This window comes from Ricinus communis, chromosome 5 (assembly GCF_019578655.1).
Source record: "Ricinus communis isolate WT05 ecotype wild-type chromosome 5, ASM1957865v1, whole genome shotgun sequence".
Taxonomy (NCBI): domain Eukaryota; kingdom Viridiplantae; phylum Streptophyta; class Magnoliopsida; order Malpighiales; family Euphorbiaceae; genus Ricinus; species Ricinus communis.
Window position 1 is genome coordinate 28,504,418 of NC_063260.1, and position 22,243 is coordinate 28,526,660.

Below are 22,243 nucleotides of genomic sequence, written 5' to 3' on the forward strand. Positions count from 1 at the left end.
TTCTATAGTCATCATAATCTATTGGTGGAGGAAGATTTTTTATTACCCGTATTCGACGGCGCTTCTCTCTTTGCAATCGTTGTGTTTGCAGTTGTGCCTCCGTTAAATCCTCCTGTAGTCGTAAAAATAATTCCATGTGATTCATATGAACGTGATTTGTGACCTCTGATTCAAAACTATCCATCGGTGATTCAAGAGTATTTGCGTTGTGATTACTCCTGGCTTGCTTCCACAAAAACAGTTCATAGAACAAAAGAATAATTACTAGAAAGGATGCACCAATTAGAAGAAAAGCTAATGCTAATTGAAATAGGCTATGGGGATCAAAATCCTCCATGAATTACTAGGAACAAACTGCTTCAAAAGATTTTGTAATATAAAAAAAAAAAAAAAAAAAGGGGGGGGGGGGGGGGGGGGAGGAAGTAATTGGTGGCAGGGGTGAGATTTTGCATATTTTTGTTACTCAGTTTGGTACTTCACAGTTTAGTTTGGTGCGTGGGGAAATAAGGTTGTCTAAGTAACAAATAAACAGACAGAGTGACATCGAATCTGTCATACATTTTTTGGTCCATTTACTTAAAACAAGAATTAGGGCAACAACTACTAAACTTTCTTGATACCATTATTCATTCAGAATGAAAGAGTTTATTATCTTTGCTCTCTTCTATGCCTAATTACCGAAATGTAAAATTGGCTTACAAAAAGTAATCCAACAATTTACCATCTCTCTCTCTCTCTCTATAAATATATATATATATATATATATATATATAGTATCCTTTATTTGGCTTTAGAAAATCTCATGCAATGTAAACTAATAATGAAAACACGTTTTTCAATAAATTTAAACTAATTAAGAAACGTTTCAGTTGATTTTACGTTAAACCTCTAAGTCCTAAATTTGTCTAATAACAAATCTAATTTCTTAACTATTATAAATTTTTATATGATTTATTCATTATCTGCTCAAAATTCTAGCCATTTTTTTTTTCATACACCAGTCAGAAAATGTATGATTGCAATGGAAATTCCAGTGGCACATGGAATCAACATTAAAGAAATTCATTATGTATCCTTGGAAGTTTAATAACAAAAAATTCATTATATATTCTCATAAATTCAATAGTAAAAACTAGAGTCAAGAGATTGCATAGGGCCAAATAAGCATATCTTGAATTGGTATGAAAATATAATCTCCAATTAGTAGCTGGAGATAATAAATTTATATGAAAAAACATAACTAAACGAGCTTGAGCTTGAGCTTGAGCCTCCAATAATGAAGATATATGAGCAAGAGATGGGTTTTATTTTCCTTGAAATATAGAGAAAAGGATCTCAAATAGTCTTGGTCTTAAGAAATACCATAGGGGCTGATTGAAGTATTATGTGGGTCTTAAATTACTCAAATGAGGTATAGAGATTAAACATTATTTTAGTAAGGATCAGTGCATGTAAATAGCTTGTTTGGTAGAGTTGGATTGTGCCTAGAAAAGGCCAAGATTTAATCTTATGACCTTCAAAGTAGACATATTTATCTTTCTTTTTCTTGAATGTCATAAACATTGGTTTTAAGATCTAATATTTCAAATCTGATATTTAGACTTTCTTGAATGAAACTACTAGATAAGGCGGAATTAGATGTGTATTATTTCTTAATGTACCGTTATATCTTTGATTAAATTCATATTTATGGATCTAACATTGGGAGATCAAGGCAATTCTGAAAAGGTGGTGCAAGAGGCTTCAAAATGGGAAAAAGATATGAAGAAAATGATTTGGGGTGTATTTAGAGATAATAAACAATGAAACAAGAAGAAGGGGAATGACAAGTTGTTATTTTGGTAAGTAGCTCATTTTAGTATAAAGTTTTATTGTATCCATAGCTCATTATCATCGGTCCCTTTTATCATTGGAGCCGTCATTTATATTTAATTGTATATAAGTATCAATATGTACTTGGCATGATGACAATTAATCATAATTCCATTTTAAAACACTTGGTTCCTAAAGGACCAACAAAATCTTCGCACATTGTCACAATCTTATGCCAAAATCCTATCTTGATAATCCCTTTCCATTATGAGCCCAATAAAATCTTATTTCATTGATGGAATTGAAATGGTTTTGCATACACAGTGGACCAATTTCATTAATTTCTTTTTTAAGAACAAAGTGACCAATTTTGTATGATATAATCCTTTTCCCTTTCTACTATGAACCGACTACAATTTTACTTTTATTGATGGAATTGAAAATATTTTGCGTCCACAATGGACCAATTTTCAGAGTTAGACATAAGTTGGCAGTGTCAGTTGCCACTTAAGGGCATTGACGTAAAGAATCTTTATAGGCGGAAGATATACATATTTTATGTCCCTAAATTATGTAAATATTAATAGCAGTATAATTGATTTTTGTTTTAGTTTTGTCCTATTATGTACTTAAATTTTTAAATTTAGCTGCTTTTATAGACTTTTCAACCTGATTAGCGTACAGGGTTATCAATACGGTGAGGTGCACTAGTACAATAAATTTATGCATCGTAATATTTTATAGTTATTTAATTATTTATCTCTCTAAGAATTTTAGTAATTGTAAATCTTAATTTTATTTTGACTTATTAAGCAGTCAATTTTTTGTAATTTTAATTATTTCTAACGGTCCTAAAAAACTTTTTCTTTATTTTTATACCCCTTGCAAATCAATTAAACATTTATATTTAGTAATTTTTATTTTAAGAGTTAATATTATTTTTTTCATTAAATTTTAACTCGGTTACATCTTTTTCTTTCTTTTCTAACAACTCAATATTTGTAAATATATATATATATATATATATATATATATATTTAGACCTTATTTGAATTAAGAATTTCATATGAAAGGTTTTATAAGTCAAAAGAGCTTTAGAATTTAATGATTTTAATAAATCTTTCATTCTAAAACATCTCTCATTTTAAAAAAATTAATTTTTGATATAAACAATTAATAAAAATCTAAAAATTTATCAGTTTTAATGAATGATCAATTGTTACAATCTATTTTATTTAAACACTAAGCGTACTAATGGATTTTATAATCAATCCGAACTGTCAAATGCTTAAAATTTATTAATGTTACGACCTATGAAAATCTAAAACTAATGTGTTCTGATTAAATCCAAATGACGCCTTAATCATCCATTTTTAAACTTACAAGGACTGAAGAATTACTATTTATAAAGTCTAAGGGTAAGATGTTATTGTTGGGGATATATTTTCGATCCTACCCACAATCCTGAGTCCCCTCATATTCTCATCAGTTATCACCACCACTCCTATTAACCTTTTTTTTTTTAAACTGACATTTTTTGTTTTTTTCCTCTCACTCTCCCACTATACATAAGTCGAATCCCTGTAAATTGGCAACGAGACACACTGACTCTCTGTGTCCACATCTGAAACCACCACATATCTCTTTCTGCATTTCTTGGTGTGGAATACACGCTCAAGCAGAGTGGTGGGTGGTTTATGTCCACACCCATCCCCTCTCTTGTGGCTCTCAAGATCTGCCGAGATTCAATTCTTTTTGTTCTTTAATTTCAAGATTCTCTGTATCCTTATAATTTAATTTCAGACCACCTTCGATCACAAACCCTCTCACCGAACTCCATCCCTTTTTTGCACTTTTTCTCCATCCAGCGAAAGATAAAAGTGGGTAGCTTTTCACTGCAAATTTCGGCTCACCCCTGTTTATGGTACTTTAATGAATCCATTTCATTGCCTTTTTCAATGTTGCTTTTTGCAAACTTTATTTTAGATCTAATCTTTCGGCTTTGTTCTCTGCAGATTAAATTATCTGGGTGAGGCTGAAGTTGTTTTGTTGGATTCATTTTTTTCACTTATCTTTGTTCTGCGCTGCTGCAATCATCAAGCTCTGAGTAAGATTCTTAATGCCATTCAAATTGTAGAACTGATGTGAATTGATGGAGTGGTGTGTGCAATCTTGAGTGCTCTGAGTCTCTTTGCCTTCGGGAATGTGAGTGTTTAATCCTGTGAGTGCCAACCAATTGCTATTGAGTACTCTCAACTTGGTCACTTGTCTTGGCCAAGCGTTTATTGCCTCGGGAATGTGAGTGTTAGAAGGCTATCATATCTATGCTGTATGGACTGACTATGCCTGTATATATTGGGAGTTGTGCAAATACAAACTTCATTTTGTTTTCCTAGTTCTGAGCCTTTAGAAGAACCATTGTTGATAGCCCTTGAGTGATGGTAAAAGAAATTGCTGCCATACAAACTTGTGATGTTCTTGAAAAAGAACCTTGCACTAGCAATGTCTGTATTTATGTTTTCCATCTGTGGAAACATATGGAATTGACCTTTCTGCCGCTAGTAATTCTAAGGTTGATGTAGTGAATTCTTGTTTCTAATTGTTGTCAAAATGTACAAAACTTACTCTATTAATTCTCAGTGAGAGTTGCAGCTCATGACAATTGACATATATATAATGGTAATTCAAAATCCATGTATAGGTTTCAAGCTGTGCTGATTTAGCTCCAACTAAGTTTGAGCTTATTGAGGAGTTCCACCAAGCTTCATATGTAATATGTACTAGTGTGTTGAGTTTTGATGTTTTATACCTTTCTGGAAAATCAATTTCTTGTTGCGTTTCACTATTTCATTTTCCCAAGGTGCTTTTCTTGGGTGAAGTTCTCAAGGGATGATATTCATTTGCTGACAGAGCATTTGCTTTTTGACCATTCCTAGAGCTAAAATAATTAGCTCAAGCTTCAACTTGGCTTGCTTTAGCTGATAAACGACCTTCTTTCTACCTGCTTATTGGCTGAGTTTAAGCTGTTAATCTCCATTTTATCTATATTTAGTCTTCTTCTTTTTTTTATCCATTTGTGGTTAATGGTTGTGAGATATATAGCATGCTATTATCTAGTCCTCCAAAGCAGATCCATGTCAATGGAGTAAGCCTGAGTTGAGCTGTACTCTTCTTTGTCATGAAGTATCATCCCACTAGCTTGGCACATAGAAAATGCCTGCTTATAGCTGTGGCATAAAAAATAATGAAAAATATCAGCTGGTGGTTTGGGATAGTGCTGTGGCGAAGGAAATGCTATTTGTTGTTTTGCCTAAATGTTCATGAGTGGAAAATTGACTTCTGTGCTTCCTCTAGGAATGATTCACCTCGACCTCTCAATAATATACTTCAAAGATGCTGAGAAAATTGTGTTGAGAAGAGCAGAAATGTAATTTAGACTTGCAAAACTAGAAGCTATAGCAGCTTATTCGTCCCCCCTGTTGATATTAAATTTGAGCTAATTCAATTGTAGTTATCAAGGATACAGAATAAGGTTGTGGGTTTAATGGAAGCACCAATATTGCTGGGATACATCTTATGAATCTGTGTCAGGACGGTGTCATTCTTTTGAATCTGGAAAGTTTACAGTATTGCAGCAACTATTAATTTCAATACTGCTGTTATTATTAAGGCTGCTTAACTTTCAAGACATGCTCATAAAACTTTATATAAACTCCCATAAAAGAAATAAGAAGGAAAAAGCATGCTTTTTCATCTAGCAGTTATGCTAATGCATCTCTTTAAGACAGAAAGATAAGCAATAACTGTAGCATCCTAAACTTATCATTTTTCCAATCCTTTAGCATATGACTCGAGTAAATTTGTTTGCAGATGGGTGACGTAGCAAAGGACTTGACTGCTGGGACCGTTGGAGGAGCAGCACAATTGATATGTGGGCACCCCTTTGACACTATCAAAGTCAAGCTCCAGAGCCAGCTTGCTCCACTACCTGGCCAGCCTCCAAAGTATGCAGGTGCAATGGATGCGGTCAGGCAGACATTGGCTGCAGAAGGACCGAGGGGGTTATACAAAGGTATGGGAGCTCCACTTGCCACTGTGGCAGCTTTCAACGCTGTCCTTTTCACTGTGAGGGGACAAATGGAGGCATTGTTGAGATCTCAGCCTGGTGCCCCACTTTCAGTTTACCAGCAGATTGTTTGTGGGGCTGGAGCTGGAGTTGCTGTTTCTTTTCTTGCATGCCCCACTGAATTGATCAAGTGCAGGTCAGTCTTGTGATCCTCATAATCTGTTTCAAAGGTTCTCTGACATTTATGCTCTTTTTCCCCTTAATATTCTGAGGCTATGTTTCATTTCCCAATGGGTACACAGTATCTAAAATAGCTTCCTATTGAAAACAATTTGGTGGCATCTCATTTCTGCAATATTCAAGTTGTATCTATACTGAATAATCAATTATTCCAGAAGATTTTTACTGGCACGTAGTTCTGAATAATTATCTGCCACTTTTTTTTTTCCTTTTAGAGAAGAAGCTTCTGAATTTATGGATCTGCCTATTAACTTTTTTTTGCTTTCATGTTTGGTAACAGGTTGCAAGCACAAAGTACCCTAGCAGGTTCTGGCTCAGCAGCTGTTGCTGTGAAGTATGGAGGGCCAATGGATGTGGCCAGGCATGTCCTCAAATCAGAAGGTGGCATGAGGGGTCTTTTCAAGGGTTTGGTACCTACCTTGGGACGTGAGGTTCCTGGAAATGCTATTATGTTTGGTGTCTACGAATTATTGAAACAATCCCTTGCTGGGGGGCATGATACTTCTCAGTTGGGAAGGGGCTCTTTGATGATGGCGGGAGGCTTGGCTGGAGCATCCTTTTGGGCACTGGTATACCCTACTGATGTAGTCAAGAGTGTACTTCAGGTAGACGATTACAAAAATCCCAAGTACACTGGCTCCATCAATGCTTTTAGAAAGATTCTAGCTTCCGAAGGTGCCAAAGGCTTGTATAAAGGTTTTGGCCCTGCCATGGCCCGAAGTATTCCTGCAAACGCAGCATGCTTCTTGGCATACGAGGTCACAAGGTCTAGTTTGGGATGATTGAATTATTAGGCATATGTCACTGACCAAGGATATGGATGAATCTTCACCATTGTTGTCATATGGCCCTCAAATTCTTTTCTTTTCATTGAATGAAAGCTTTTCTGAATTGCTCAGCAATATGATAACCTTTTATTTATCAAAAGCGAAGGGGAAGGATGGTCTTTTTATCCTCCCAAGTTTCTATGGTTCTGATTTGGATAATGCAAGCTCTCGCCAGTAATAACATGGCATTAAATGTTTATTTCTTATCTCTTGCAAAGATTTAACTTGACAGTTAAATAGTAGCACTCATCTCATAATATTGTGTAACCATCTTTACAAAAAATACCCTTCTTCAAAAGATGCAAGTCTTTCTTTGTTGCGCATTAAATAATTTGTCTTTTAATTTTATTTTCTTAAAAGGAAGTTTATTTTTACATATAAAACAAATTTCTGGTATTTTAAAGTATTTTAGACAATTACTTTCCTTTCAACAAAATAAAATATAAAATAAAATCGCATAAAAAAAAATAAACTTTTTTTTTTGGATGATCTCTCAAGCAATCGGTGACGAGGTTATAGAAAGTGATGATCGATAATTACAGGCATGGCAATACTTATATAATCAAGCAATGGCTAGTATGTTATCCATTATGAAAGCAATTTCAGATTACATTATATTCTACTTATTTTCAGAATCTATTTGTCTGATATTTAAAGCAATAGTTAATAACCTTTGGTGGATGGTTGGAAAAGCTAAATTTCATCCGAGTGTTTATAATTTTAATTAAATTTATCGTATAACAAGTTAGAGGATTATCAAATTCCATTAACTTTTATCTTTTTTGTTTTATTTTAGAGTTGTTCTTATCAATCTAGGGATTCTATGTCCAATTTAAACATCAAATTATGTATTTAAAATAATGTCTAAAACTCCATAACCCAACCATTAGTGTTCACATCCAAAGAGAGATGGTGGTCTAAATTTTCAATATTTCTTTTCTTGCTAAACAGAGACGGCGATTCGTTAACAATCTTGATTCCCTGTGAGAGGTGTAATTTTGATGATGAGCCTGCTTTGAGTTCATGGTCTTTTTATGGCTTCTTCTTTGAGATTTAAAATCAATATTATCCTTGTTGGACCTTCTCCATCGGTTCAAAATTATTACTATTATTATTATCTAAAAGAAAAACTAAAATCTTCCAAAAGGACCAAAAGTTCCCTTGGATTAAGGTTGTTCATGGCATGTAATTGCCAGAGGAAACTGTCAAACTAGGGCAAGTGTTTGGTTAGACAGCATGCCACGTAGCGCAACAAACAAGCGAATGACTAGTGAAGATGTATTCAATTGATCAACACAAAAGGAGGGTACTGGATCTGTAATCGTTCAGACTTGGAATTGGAACCCCCACTTCAAACTCACACATATATATATACATACGCACACATACACACACACAAAGAAAGAAAGAAGTAAAGACCCAATTCAAACAGTTAAAGCCGCCACAAGTAATTTAATGGAAGATCCTAGAGAGTCTCGTTCCTCAATCCCTCTTGTTTCTAGATTGGATCGTTTGGATTTCATTGTGAGTACATCTCTGTTGCTTTCCCACATCTCTTATAAGTAACTCCGACAGAAAGTGACTAGTGTAATAACTTATTATATACATACTGTTCCAATGATGAGTTAAAATGAAAACAGAACAAACATAAGCTATTATAAAACTATTCAGGTATTGCACCTATTATTATTCTTATAATTTATACATCTGAATAACTATTATTTTTGCTCAGTTACCAATGTTGATACTTATTGTCTTTTCTAATTGTTTATGGTGAGAACCAAAGATGAAATATTTGGAAGGAAAACAAAATTTATCAAAATGTAGCAGCAATATCAGAGGTACTGAGAGGCAGTCCGTGCCTTTGGATTTGGCAGTTAGGGAGGCTTACTTCAAAGGATCACTTATGGACCGAGTCGCATTCCTTGAACGAAGGCTTTTACAGGTGAAAAGCGCTTTTTCAATATTTATTGCAGTACTTGTCTTTTCTTATCCGAATGAGCTAGAAGATAACAATTTTAATTAATTAGTTAGTGTTCGTATCTATTTCAGTTTCCTGTCTCGCCTGCTGTCAATGCATGGAGTGTATTGATTTGTCCAATGAAAGCTGCTTTTAGCAAAAAATATAGTATTTTAAATGACACGAATTGACATATGATGTATTGGTTTTGGTTTATTTTTCTTTCAGCTTGGCCTGGAGCTGGAATCAAGCAGCGCATCGGGAACATCATCACAAACATCTGGATATGCTTCTTCTAGCCAAGGATCCAAAAGCGAACCATCTTCCTCCTCACTCACTTCCAACTTTCCAAATCAAGTGCACACACAACACTCTCATATCCAAGCTGATTATAAACCTCAACCTAAGGTAAATTTAACCAAACCTACCTACCAGAGGTCAGATAAAAGAAAGAAGGAAAGAATAATTCTTATAAAAATATTTGATTGTAATGAAAGATTAACGGACTGTACTTTTACAAATGTATATTTAAGGCTCATTTCATTTAGCTGTTATTGGCTTGAAAAAGGGGTCGGTAGGGAGATATAGATGTGATTGAGTGCATGCATTTGGAAAGGATCTTAATTATACTATTAGTCATCTTTGCACAGACAGACATGATCACTAGTTTCACAAGGCACGTCAATGTAATGCCAATTCACACGACTAATAGGCTCTTAATAGGCCAAATAGATAGCGGGCACGATTTTCCAATAGATAATCATATTGCCTTTTGATAGTTATTCCTCTATATATCAGTATTAAAATAGTAAAACGTTTTATTAATGACATGGAAATTCAAACTTCCAATTGTCATAAATAAAAATGCCAATTAAACCTCTCTCTAGTTTACGAATCAAATTACAGTTCAAAGATACAAATTTTAGTCGCATATAAATGAACTAACCGACAACTAGATTTGCATATATTTATATATATAAAAGCTATTAACTCACCAGTAGAATAATAAGGTACGCACCAAAATCAACTTGTTTAATTGGGAGCCTTCCATATGCTTTTGCTTTTGGAGTGGTTGGCATCGAATTTTTAGTCAATGGCACCACATATATAATTCTGTTTAATGGGCACAGTAGCTTCAAAATCTTTATATTTTCTTACGATATTCTGCAACATATATAATGTGCAGGAGACATTTCTCAAGGAAGAAGAAGCGAGGAAGAATTCCAAACCTAAGAAGCAAAAACTAGGGAAGAATCAGCCCACTGCCCAGGAAAAGACATGCAAAAGTGGACGTAAAAGGGCTTCCCCCAGATGGCCCCACTTGAAAATTTTAGGCTGTTAATCATTACCCCCTTCCTTTTCTTTTAATAATAGTCATTCAATTCAATTATATGAGCAGTTCTGTGATAATTAGATTATTATTATCACTTCACTTACTTCTATTGTAACTTTACAGATATTGGATCAGTTATTACAATATTATTTATATCATTAACTGTTCCTTTTATTTGAAGCTTTTACATACAATTCTCTCTTTTATTTTGCTTTCGGATAACATGTTATATTATGTTTAGGAAAAATAAATTATGCATTAAAGGTTAACCACAAACAATAACACCAACGTCCAATCGGAGAACTTAAAGAAGAAAAAGGGCGAGTGTCATAAATCCACCCAATCACAATATCAGAAAACGGAAATAGAGTTTGTAGCTAAAATATGAGCCACTTAATTAGCAGATGATAGTGAGTGATTTGCCAGTCCAATTGCGGAGCCATGGATCGAATATCATTGATCAGACAAAAAAATAAATCAGGATATTTTTGCACTATAAGGATAGAATCAGTTTTAACTTCTAAAAATGGCTTCCAAAAGAGTAATAAGCAAGAATTTAATACATACATATATATATATATGTGTGTGGAACCTATTTTACTAAAATATAAATCCACACATGCAAATTTGTAACTTTTTTCAATTATATATATATATATATATATATATATATATATATGTTGGTGTTTAGATAAAAATTTAATACATATTTAATTTATTTTATCAACATAAGACAATTTTGATGATGTATCATAAACCTACCGTACATTTATATATATTTTAAATTATAAAATATTAGAAACTTTATCAGATTACCAAAATTAATTAACTTATTTTAAACTATTATTATTATTATTTCTTATATAGTTCTTCATAGAATTATTCGTTAAAAAAATTCATCTAAATTGTGAACAGAAAAAATCTAGATCATATTTAAAAATTTCAATAAAATATATTTATAATCAAAATAACATATAATAATAGCCAGCATATATGCATAAATATACTAATCTAATTAACTAAATATTAGATATACAATTAATAGCAACAATTTCTAGTTGAGCAGTAAAAAAAATTGTGTTTAAGGTTGTAGATAAGTTTTAACTTGGTTCCCAATTTAAGCAGAATTAATAGAGAAATGTAGAGTTGTTGGGGAAACATATATTGATAAAGATGCATCATCTTCTACTCAATCAACTATCAAGCGGCTAACTCGTGATTGTCATTATGTGCTTTCAGAACCTTTTCAGGCAACTCCCAACATTACCTTCATTGTACATTAGAAAATGAAAGAAGTCAAACAATAGTGACATACATTGGAAAACAAACTGAAAACTTTCTTTAAATTTAAAATTTCATTTAATAAAAGTTTCTATCTTCATTTCCCATTCCCATTATCTTGAAACTAAAGTTCCAATTAAAAGTGGCCCGACTATTCATTTTCAAATTCTCAAGTCTTTCATTCATTTATGAGCCAGGCAATTTCACAGCAAATAATCATTTAAATTGAATAAAAAAATATTGCTAATTAAGATATAATATAATATTTTGAAAGTTATGGACAGCAATCACTATCTTAATAAAAGAAACAAAACTAATATAAAAAGGGAACATGAAGTCGTGGGAGCAAAGCCTTGTTGGATGCTTCATGTCCACGAAAAAAAGTTTATTAACTTTGTCCGGTTCTGATTATTTATACAAAAACATTAATATTAAATTAGGGCATAAGTTGACCATTTCAAATAATGATGAGAAAGGAAATGATCTAAAAAAGAAAAATCATAATTAAATTTAAAATCATGATCAATAGAGTTTCATTTATAGGAATGGAATGGTTCGCTTAGCTGGAGACTTCGTGGAATGATGTGGATTGCCTATTTCTTATCTCAGCAAGTTTGCCACGCCAGCTTCCCAGCATCTTTCTGTAATATGGTTTTTACATTTTCATTTCTTTTTAATTGACTGCTAAGATTTTTTAATCCCATGCAAGGGCATGATTTTTCTTTTGATTGCTTTTACTCATAAATTACCCAACTACATACTTCTTTCTCCCAATCTCACTAATAGTAAGGTGTTTAGTTCTTATTAAAATCATTATTCCAGAGATTAATTAACCTTGCTCTTTCTGAATATCCCTTAAGATTGATGGTGCCTATCATTTTTCTTTTGGGTTGTTTTTGCTGTTTTATTTTCTAACCCTATTATTCAGATATCTGTGGTAGCATCGTATTGCGACCTAGGCTCCATAATAGAAAGAAATTTTAATAAGTGAGGGATAATCATAGATTTGACAAAAGGACAAAAGATAAAGATGAAATAATTAATGTTCCAATCGAAGTGATTAGGTTACCTAAGTAGTCTTCACACTTTGACATAGGGACGACGACGACAGTTTGATTGGATCCTAATATGAAGAGTATCTCTAAGGGGTCACTGAGACCCCATTTATAAATGATAGTCACAGTGTTATTAGTGTAGATTTTCATTTCTTAATTTATTTAACTAATACAATTATTCGAGTGATATTTGCTTATAATTAATTGGTGTGATTTCTTTTTTGATGTGATATATCTTTATATGTTAGGATCTTATCATACTAAATATGTTTTGTTTTTTTACAAATTCTTTTTTGTCTGGAATGTACGGACAATATTATCTTTAATTTTCTATTATTGTAGGAAACTTTTATTTGTATGAAGTGTCATTTTAATGGAACTTCTAGTTGTCCAAACTGTATTTTTCTTTTATATAATTATTGTGATACTTTTAGTTCAGTGGACTTTGTGTTTTTCTTAATGATTTTTTTGATTATGTAGATTGAATGTTTGAGGGGTTCATGTTATCATTCTTTTTATTTCTTTTTTTTTATTATTATTTTTTTAAATTATGTTTTCTTCTATTTCAAAGTAAGTGCCACTTTATAATTTTGTTTCTTCAAATTAAGTGTCATTTGAAAAAGAAAAAAAAAAACACTACTAACCACGAGTAAAAGTATTAATGAAGTTGAAAGTGGAGTGAAAAATAAAATTTATATTGATTTTGAGTGAAAATGTTTTATAGTAATCTAAATCAATTTTTCACTATTATGAAAGATATTGTACAACAGTCTTAAATTAAATTAAATTTGATATATAGAGACATGGAGTTGGCTCTAAGGAATCGCCCTTTACCACTAGGACAAGAGATAACTTGCTATTGGTTATTTTTTCAGTGTTTGAAAATTTTAATTCGAATTAGACAAATTTTAAAAAATTTCAGCAGCAATAAAATTATTAAGATTTTTGTCGTCAAATTATTTTAATAAATGACTCTTGGGTCGCTAACTTTTGTGAAAATTATAATACACTAATTGTGATTGAATTGATCTTTAATCTTACAGGAATATCATTTAATAGAATAATTGCAATTAACAATTTCTCCGTATTTATTCGTATGACATGAATTATGGTTATAATGCAGAAGAGAGCACTAGTAACTAGAAAGTGGGAGAACGTGTATATGGCATTTAAAAGGAATTGAGAAATTACTCAAATGGGAGATAACGGTATGATGGAGAACACCATTATAGTCAATGGGATGCTGCAGGAAATTAGTTCGAGTATATAATAGATCATGAAAATAGATGTTTGATGCTCGGAGATGCACTTCCTCTATAAAAGGCATGAGCCACTCTTATTGTATATAAATATTAAGTTGAGTAAGGTTTGAAGTTTGAGTTATGTTCTGTCGTTATAAATTAATTGTAAAATAATTGCCAACTTATTATACTCTAAACCCTGATATAAATTAGTTAGCATAATTAGTTAATGTAAAAATGTAAATCCATGCATAGCTAAGGCATTAATCAAAGAGCATTCAGCTTCTAAAAATCGAGAAAAATTATGAGATTTGAAGTATGAGTTAATTGAAACTTAACTTCATTATCAATGATGATAGAAAATACCCATGCAACATGAACACCAAAAGTATTATAGCATGCATAAATTATATACAACAATTCGTCAAAAGCATGGGGCATATGAGCTCCAAAATGCCTGTCTCCATCCTTTTCACTTTTCTTTGCAGCCACTCACATTTTATAAGTAAAAAGAAGGCTGGTTTCTGAATTCTTTACCCTGAAATTACCTTTCTTTTTTTCTTTTTATCTATTTCCTCTATTCCATACTATTATTGATTGACCGTCTTTTAGTATTTAATTTAGATTGAAAAACTATCTAATAAATTTAATTAGAGAAAAAAATAACTAAATTAAATTAAATTATTTTTCTATAAATATTATCAAAATATATATTACACCTACTTTAACACAAAAATAAAATCAAAAAAAAATTATTGTTGCACTGAATATATTTAATTTTATTAATTTAAAAAAAATTAATTAGTATAGAATCCATGAAATATTTCTTTATGAATAAAATATTTCTTCACAAATCTAGAATTGAGTGGAGGTACTCATTCTGTTTCGATTGTTCGTTATTGGTGCAACTATGTCATCCAATCACCGCAGCAGCAGCTAGTTCTTGTTGTTGTCGATGATTTTATTTTTTATTTTATTTTTATATTTTAATGAGATTATATGTTTTCGCTATGAAAATGATTAATTTTTTTTTTAGAAGAATGATGAAATAAATGAATTAATTTTTAATTAATAGACTCATTTTTTATAAAATCAATTTGTGACTTAATATAGCCATAAAAAATATAAAAAATATTTTTTATTAAATTACAATTTACAACTGTTTCGTCAATACAAGTAATGATTATTAAAAGAAATTAATTTTTATAAAAGATTTATTAATTTTTTAGTATTAATGGTTCATCTATATCTTTTTATTTTATAATGTGTTGATATTTTATTTGCAAAAATAATTAAATTAATATATAATTAAAATTCTGTAATTAAAAATAAAAATTAATTACCAATCTCCCATAAAATTCCTTTCTATTATGCTTGCTAGATTTCAATGACATCAAATTCCCACTAACCAGTGTCAGATCCGAAGATTTTTGGTAGTGAAGGAGTTTATATCATATGTATATACACATCAGTGATTTATGGTGCTTATGGTGCTCTTCGTTGTCCAGTTAAAAGATTAACTATCCGTTATTCTATAACTAAATGATTCACAAACACCTTGTCTTCGACTCTAGTTTTAGTATTTGCCACTCTAATTAATTAAATCAGAAGTAAAATACCGAGTAGTTTGACATTGAAATTAGAGCAATTTATGTTTCATATCTCTCTCTCTCTCTCTCTCTATATATATATATATATATATATATATATATATATATATATATCACTTATTCCTTAAACAGTACTTTTAAAAATTTCATCTATTTAATTGATTTGATGAGTCATAAAAAAATTCATGGTTCATATGGTTATTAAGACTATACAAAAGAATAACCGAATTAAATTCATGGCCGTGAGAGTTCAGGCCGTGTCTCAGTCCCATTGTGGCTAATCAGTTGAAAAAACTAGCTAAGCATCATTAGCTTGGTCAACCTTTACCGACCAATATACTAGCATAAGGCTTCAAACCAAATCTTGAAGAAAGATTAGGTAGTTGGTCACCAATCTAATGATGCTTAGTTAGTTTTTTCAATTATATATATATACTTGTTATGTGAAAGTCAATATGATGAAAAAATAATAAAATAACGGAGAATGATGAAATCTAACCTAAGTTAAAAGCAAATTGATTAATTATACAAACAAAAAGATATCAAGAGTAATTTGATTTGCTCTGGGTGAGAGGAAAGTTAGAATTATTCAAATCTATTGATTTGAAGTACATACTAAACAAGAGATAATGAACAAATCGCGGAATTACAAACTCATGCAAATCTAGATTCTTATAGTTTAGGCAAAAGATACGAAAAATTCCTTCAATTATTGAAGAAAAGACAATTAGATCCCTATTTTTTATTTTGTTCAATATCACCCTTAATCTTTTCAAAATAGGTCCACTTAAACCTAAATCACTAATAGAGTTAATATTCCTCCTGCTGGAGGGACCGATTTAGAATCACAACCAACAACATAATAATATCTGGTTCTCTTCTACATTTTTTCTTAACAGTACCAACTAAAAGAGAAGGACTTCACATTTGAGAGAGATTTGATGAAGAAGGGGTTTGGTTTATGTTTTATTAATGATAATAATAATATTATTACCTACTATTTTTAAATGATTAATTTCCTTTTTAGAGTTAGGTAATTATGTAATTGTTCATCACTTTAAATGAGTCCTATCACTAACAAAAATATAAACTATATAAAAAAAATAAAAAAATAAAATTTTAATTATTCTTTCCTAAAGTATTTAAGGATATATATTTTTTTTTTCTTACTTTTTATCTAAATTCTATTACTTTTGTCGAAATCCATCTATTCTAGATATCTCATTCTAAACAAGATGAAGTTTATTTTCGATATTACTATTATTATTATTATATAATCCAACCTATAATTTTGGAACTTATCCAAGTATTCCAACTAACAGGTTTCTAATTAACGTTTCCTATATCACTTTTTTATTTGCATAATTCTTTGTACGATTTGCATTAAATTTTAACTCACCTAATTTAGATATCCCTATTTAGTAGACCAAATTCAACTCAACTTTACCTAATGGAAACCAGTATTTAATTTCTACTTATAGGTAGAGACTTTCTATATATATATATATAATATTTGCAATTTATTGGTTGATAAACTGTTTGTTGTTTATTATTTAAAAAAGTAGTACTCCGTCAATTTTTTTAAAAAATTTTAGCAGAGCATTTATAAGAAAATTACCTTCGTTATTGTCAGGAGTACACATATACATAATAATCCATATAAAATTGTGTTTTTTATCAATTAAAAGAACAAACAAATAGAGAGTGAGTAAATCTATATGGAACATAGAAATAAAGGTTTAAAGACTAAACATACATCAAATTCAAAAGAGTTTAAAAAGAGAGCATATAATTAATAATGCAATAAACCCAAGATATTAAGCTTAAAGCTCAACAAACACTCGATTCACTAACCCAACAATGATTACAGAAATCCCTCTAATGATCACTAGTGCCAGTAATTCTTTCGTCCTGTCACCAACTCCCATCATCAGACGATGAAATATTTCACAGGACATAGCGAGAGAGGCGAGCATCACCCACAAATCATACTAGCAAAACACGCAGACAATGCCATAAAAAGCACTGAACGTAGCAGCAAAACCAGACATTATTCATGTGTACACTGCCTAAGTGATAGAATCGGAGCCTATGAATACATTGGTCGGCAGCGGGGGACTAGACCCGTTAGGAGTCACCTCTCTTCAAAATCTATACCCGAGTACAGCGGAAGCCAGTCGATAAATAGAAGAAAAACGATAATATCTGTCTCAGTTGCTTCAACACATATTATAAGTCAACCTCATTTAGCTATAAATCTATCATTTTTATATTTATTGCTGATAATATATTAACAACCGCTATATCAGATTTATATCTTTTTATATTGATTATTAAGTCTACCTAAAGTGATAAAGATTTCAAAAATAAATTTTTTATATATTTCACAGATATTTATTTTCTCGTTTATGAAATGCAGCTGTAAAATTAATGATAACAATAGTTTTAAAAAAGTTATAAAAATCATAAGTTATTGATTTTATTAGGATAAATATGTATAATACAATTGGAGTTTGGAATAAAAATAACTCCAACGATTAATGATTTGATTTAGAAGCCAAAACATCATAAGATTTTGATTTCTGATGATTTTGTTCTTTACTATCGAATCTTTTTTTTTAAATATTATAAACTCTTGAGGACAATTACTGTAATTATACATCAAAAGAGATATAATTAAAAAGTGTAAATAAAAACAAGAAATCAAATTTTCATTTTTTAAAAAGAGGATCCGGTTTGGCTATTGCAGCTTAGCCAGGTTGATCTGTCAAGCAACCAACATGAAAGCCAGTTAGTCCCGACCCACCTGTCCCCTTCACCCACTTGCCACCTTTCTTATTCCCAATATTTTACTTTCATTATTATCTTTTATTTTCCAAAAAAAGTTTTAAAAATCAAATATTAGATTATACAAACCCATCTTAATTACCCTTTTACCCTCAGCCTTTTTGTATCTAAAACAAAAACCGCACTTATCCCCCTTCCTCTCTCTCTCTCTCTCTTTCTTCCAATGGAGAAACCAGACGCCTCAAGCTCACCAATGACAGACCCAGAACAAGAACCAACTTATACATCTCATCATTTAACGATTCCATCCGGACTGACTCCATCCGAGTTCGAAGAGTTATCCCCACTCATCTCTGAGTTCCACACATACAGAATCAATCCCAGCCAATGCTCTTCCTTATTAGCACAGCGCGTAAACGCCCCAAACGACGTCGTATGGTCTAAAGTCCGTCGGTTTGACAAGCCCCAGACCTACAAGCACTTTATTAAGAGCTGCGCTGTTGAGCCTGGTTTTACAATGACTGTGGGATCCACCCGTGACGTCAACGTGATCTCTGGTTTACCGGCTGCCACTAGCACGGAGAGGCTGGATATACTTGATGATGACCGACACGTCACGGGTTTTACTATTATTGGCGGTGAACACAGGCTCAGGAATTACCGGTCTGTGACGACTGTGCATGGGTTTCAACGTGACGGGAGGATCTGGACGGTCGTTTTGGAATCTTACGTTGTTGATGTTCCTGAAGGTAACACCGAAGAGGATACCCGTCTCTTCGCCGATACAGTTGTCAAGTTGAATCTCCAGAAACTGGCTTTCGTCGCTGAAGGGTTGGCTCGTGATGCTGACGGTAAATCGCAGGTGATTTAGCAAAAAATAACTGTAAAAAGAAAAACGAAAAACACCAATATATTATTATTATTATTATGTTTTCAATTTATTGCTCTTCGGATTTTTGTTTTTGTTTTTCTTTTTTTTTTTCCGTACCGTTTTGGGCAAAATGAAATTAGGAACGCGCCTTGTTGTTGTAAGACATTTGACTTCTGGGGAAGCTTTTAGGTAGATTCTGCCTATGTGCAAACACATTTATTAAAAATAAACTACATCAATTAATTATTTTTTATACTGTAAAATTAATTATTTTAGTTAATGTAAAATAATTATTAAATACTTTTATGAATAATATGATAAATAATGAGTCTAGACTTATGACGCCACGTGACTCTCTGGTCGGTCGAGTTGGGATTGATGGTTCCATCAGATCGCATAGTTAGTAAATTGTGTCTAGAAGGGTAAGGGCACTACCGTCAATGCACGTGTATAAAGAGCGGTCCGGTTTGAGGATACCGTTGTCTTTTTAAGATAATTTATTTCTTCAGTAATGCCAGAGTGTCTTCTTAAATTTGTTTAATGTCTGAAAAAAGAAAATAGAACGTTTCTTTTAGTTCCAACACTGAGTTTTCTATATTCCTATTCTTTTACCTTATTTTCTTTTGGGTTGAAATTTATCAGATTCAGAATAACATAAAATTGGTTATTACATGGCTGGTTTTTGTGTTCATGAAGAATTATTTTGACGTGCGTTGAGAGATTAATTAAATAGATTGAATTTCAATAAATAGGTTTAAAAATGGAATTATTTAAATGTCCTATGGTTCTATGTTAAAATAATTAATATTATTTTAAGTTTACTTATTATTGATATAATTATGTATTAAATTAGATGATTATATGTATATTTAATTACATATTATATTTTTTATATTATTTGAAATTTTATAATTTAACTATTAAAATCTAATTGTATAAATTATGTAAATAATTAAAAACACCTATAAATTTACGATAATGTAAAATAAAAATATATAAAATTAATAAAATAATTAAAATAATATTATATAATATATATAATAACAAAGAATCATAGTAATATTTTAGCAAGATGTTTAAAGATGACATTAATTCAGATATTGATTGGATTAACCATTTGAAGTGCATATAACTATATTCTCTCTGTTTCAGACAAAATTATTGAGTTTATATATAATTAAATTTTTACTATATTCTAATGAAATATTATGGTTATTGAATTAAGCTATCAATCATTATTACAATTGTTTGGAACTTAAATAAAAACCTAACAATTTAAAAATGTGTTTAGAAACATTTACAATTTTAAACGTAAAAAAGATTGAGATTAAATTTTAGATGCTAATATTTTATTTCTACGGGTAATTATTTAATTATTGACTGAAAAATAATGGTGAATTGTAATTTGAAATGAAAAGAAAAGACTACTCTAAACGAGAAAGTGAAAGGGAGAGGACGATTGAATAGTTTAACAACAATTTTCTCTTCTCAAATATTTTATTCTTTATCCAATATCTTCTTGAGTTATTATATCCTCAGGGCTAAAAGTTTTCTTCACGAGTAGAATTCTCAAAATATAGACAAATAAAATGACTTTTCTTATATCACCTCACTATCAAGGCTACTAACAAATTTAAAGATAAATTATTTTATCCATATTTCTTTATTTATATATTAAATAAATAAATAATTGATATATATTTATTAATTTTAAATAAATAAATATGTATTAATTATTTAATTTTAAAATATAAAACATTCATAATATATATTATTTTTTTAATAATTACGATGTATATACCAAATCTAAATAAAAATTATCTAAATTTAAATCAATTGTATGAGCCAGCCAACCCACAGTCACCATTGCATCTTTTGTCAATTATTCAGAAGTTTTCCATTTTTTTTGACTTTGGTATGAATTCCCTTCCATGCTGCGGCTATTTTATAGAATTATCAGAATTATATAAGACGATTCTGTTCATAAAAAATCAAGCCAGTAGTGAGGGGCTATTGCGAGTGATTAATATACCTCATATTTTAATTTGCGAAATTAAATTGATTCGAGTTTTGAATTCAAATCAGAATATAACCTGATTTCCATTTCTTTTATGGTTTTACAGTGCTGAAATATTATTTCTCAATTTGTTTTACAATGAGATGATTAACGGTGCTGATGAAATGAGATAGGAACTAGTTGTGGCTGTGGCTACGTTTTTTCTTATTAGAAAAATATAATGGAGTATTGGCTACATAATGGGAGTAACCATTCTTTTATATTCTTTCTAAACATAAAATTTCATTTAGTGCAGCTTAAATATTGTCTCTGAAGTCATTTTACAATGAGATGATTAACAGTGCCAGTGAAATGAGATAGTAACTAAATATGGTTGTGATATATGGTAGAGGTTTATGTTTTTTTTTTTTAAAAAAAAAATAAGTCATAAAAAGTCTAATGAAATATTATAAAATTTCATCTGATGTAGCTAAATTTTGTCTCTCTAGTTGTTTTGCAATGAGATGATTAATCATGCTTGTGAAATGATATAATAACTAGTTATGGCTATAATATATGGCCTTGGTTGTGGTTTTTTTCTTTTTTTTTTTAAAAGTTCATGAAAGATTTAATAGGGTATTAATTATATAACGGAAGCAACTATCCTTATACATTCGTCTTAAAAATAAAATTTCATTTAGTGGACAAATAGGAACTTGAACTCAATATGTTCATGAGTTGGATGTCAAATGTATAGCAGTGATTATGTTAGTATGCCTTTGATCAAAGACATATTTATCTAAGATAGGTTAATATCAGAGGCGTATTTGCTTGAGATGGGTGGAAAAATCTGTAGAGGTAGTATTTATGGAAGGCGATAATGAGATGGCGATGGAGAATGGTGGCAACCAAAGACTATTGATCGTTGAAAATAAAACAAGTGATTTCAGATGGATAAATGGTGGGATTTAATTTTTCTTTCCATTTTCTGCAATAGGTGCCGTAAAGCACTTTCAAAAAATGAAGATTTTTGAATAAAAAAAAAAAAAAAAACTCTATTATTTTAACACATATTTAAAGAGAGATATGTACACGTTTGCTATTTAAGGTAAACTCAGTAAGAAATTTAATCTATGTAACTTGGTGGCACAAATTCAGGGGGCA

At 30.8% G+C, this 22,243-nt stretch overlaps 3 protein-coding genes across 4 annotated transcripts; all 3 read left to right on the plus strand.

Moving 5' to 3' along the window:
* The first annotated feature begins 3,355 nt into the window (after positions 1-3,355).
* On the plus strand, positions 3,356-7,086 carry LOC8284603 (mitochondrial carnitine/acylcarnitine carrier-like protein). The gene is made up of 4 exons (XM_002519775.4): positions 3,356-3,736; positions 3,828-3,919; positions 5,683-6,074; positions 6,399-7,086. The coding sequence occupies exons 3-4, from the start codon at positions 5,683-5,685 to the stop codon at positions 6,898-6,900; spliced, it is 894 nt and encodes a 297-aa protein (XP_002519821.1). The 5' UTR covers positions 3,356-3,736; positions 3,828-3,919; the 3' UTR covers positions 6,901-7,086.
* A 1,226-nt stretch (positions 7,087-8,312) lies between these two features.
* Positions 8,313-10,396, plus strand: LOC8284602. 2 transcript variants are annotated; one of them, XM_002519774.3, is made up of 4 exons: positions 8,313-8,469; positions 8,732-8,890; positions 9,134-9,313; positions 10,092-10,396. In XM_002519774.3, the coding sequence occupies exons 1-4, from the start codon at positions 8,401-8,403 to the stop codon at positions 10,245-10,247; spliced, it is 564 nt and encodes a 187-aa protein (XP_002519820.2). In that variant the 5' UTR covers positions 8,313-8,400; the 3' UTR covers positions 10,248-10,396. The 2 variants fall into 2 exon arrangements, with proteins under 2 accessions (XP_002519820.2, XP_048230716.1); XM_048374759.1 differs by lacking the exon at positions 8,313-8,469 and adding an exon at positions 8,546-8,616.
* Positions 10,397-18,391: 7,995 nt separating this feature from the next.
* Positions 18,392-19,141, plus strand: LOC8284601 (abscisic acid receptor PYR1). The gene has a single exon (XM_002519773.4). It carries the CDS (start codon positions 18,436-18,438, stop codon positions 19,081-19,083), a length of 648 nt encoding a protein of 215 aa, XP_002519819.1. The 5' UTR covers positions 18,392-18,435; the 3' UTR covers positions 19,084-19,141.
* The last annotated feature ends 3,102 nt before the right edge of the window (positions 19,142-22,243 follow it).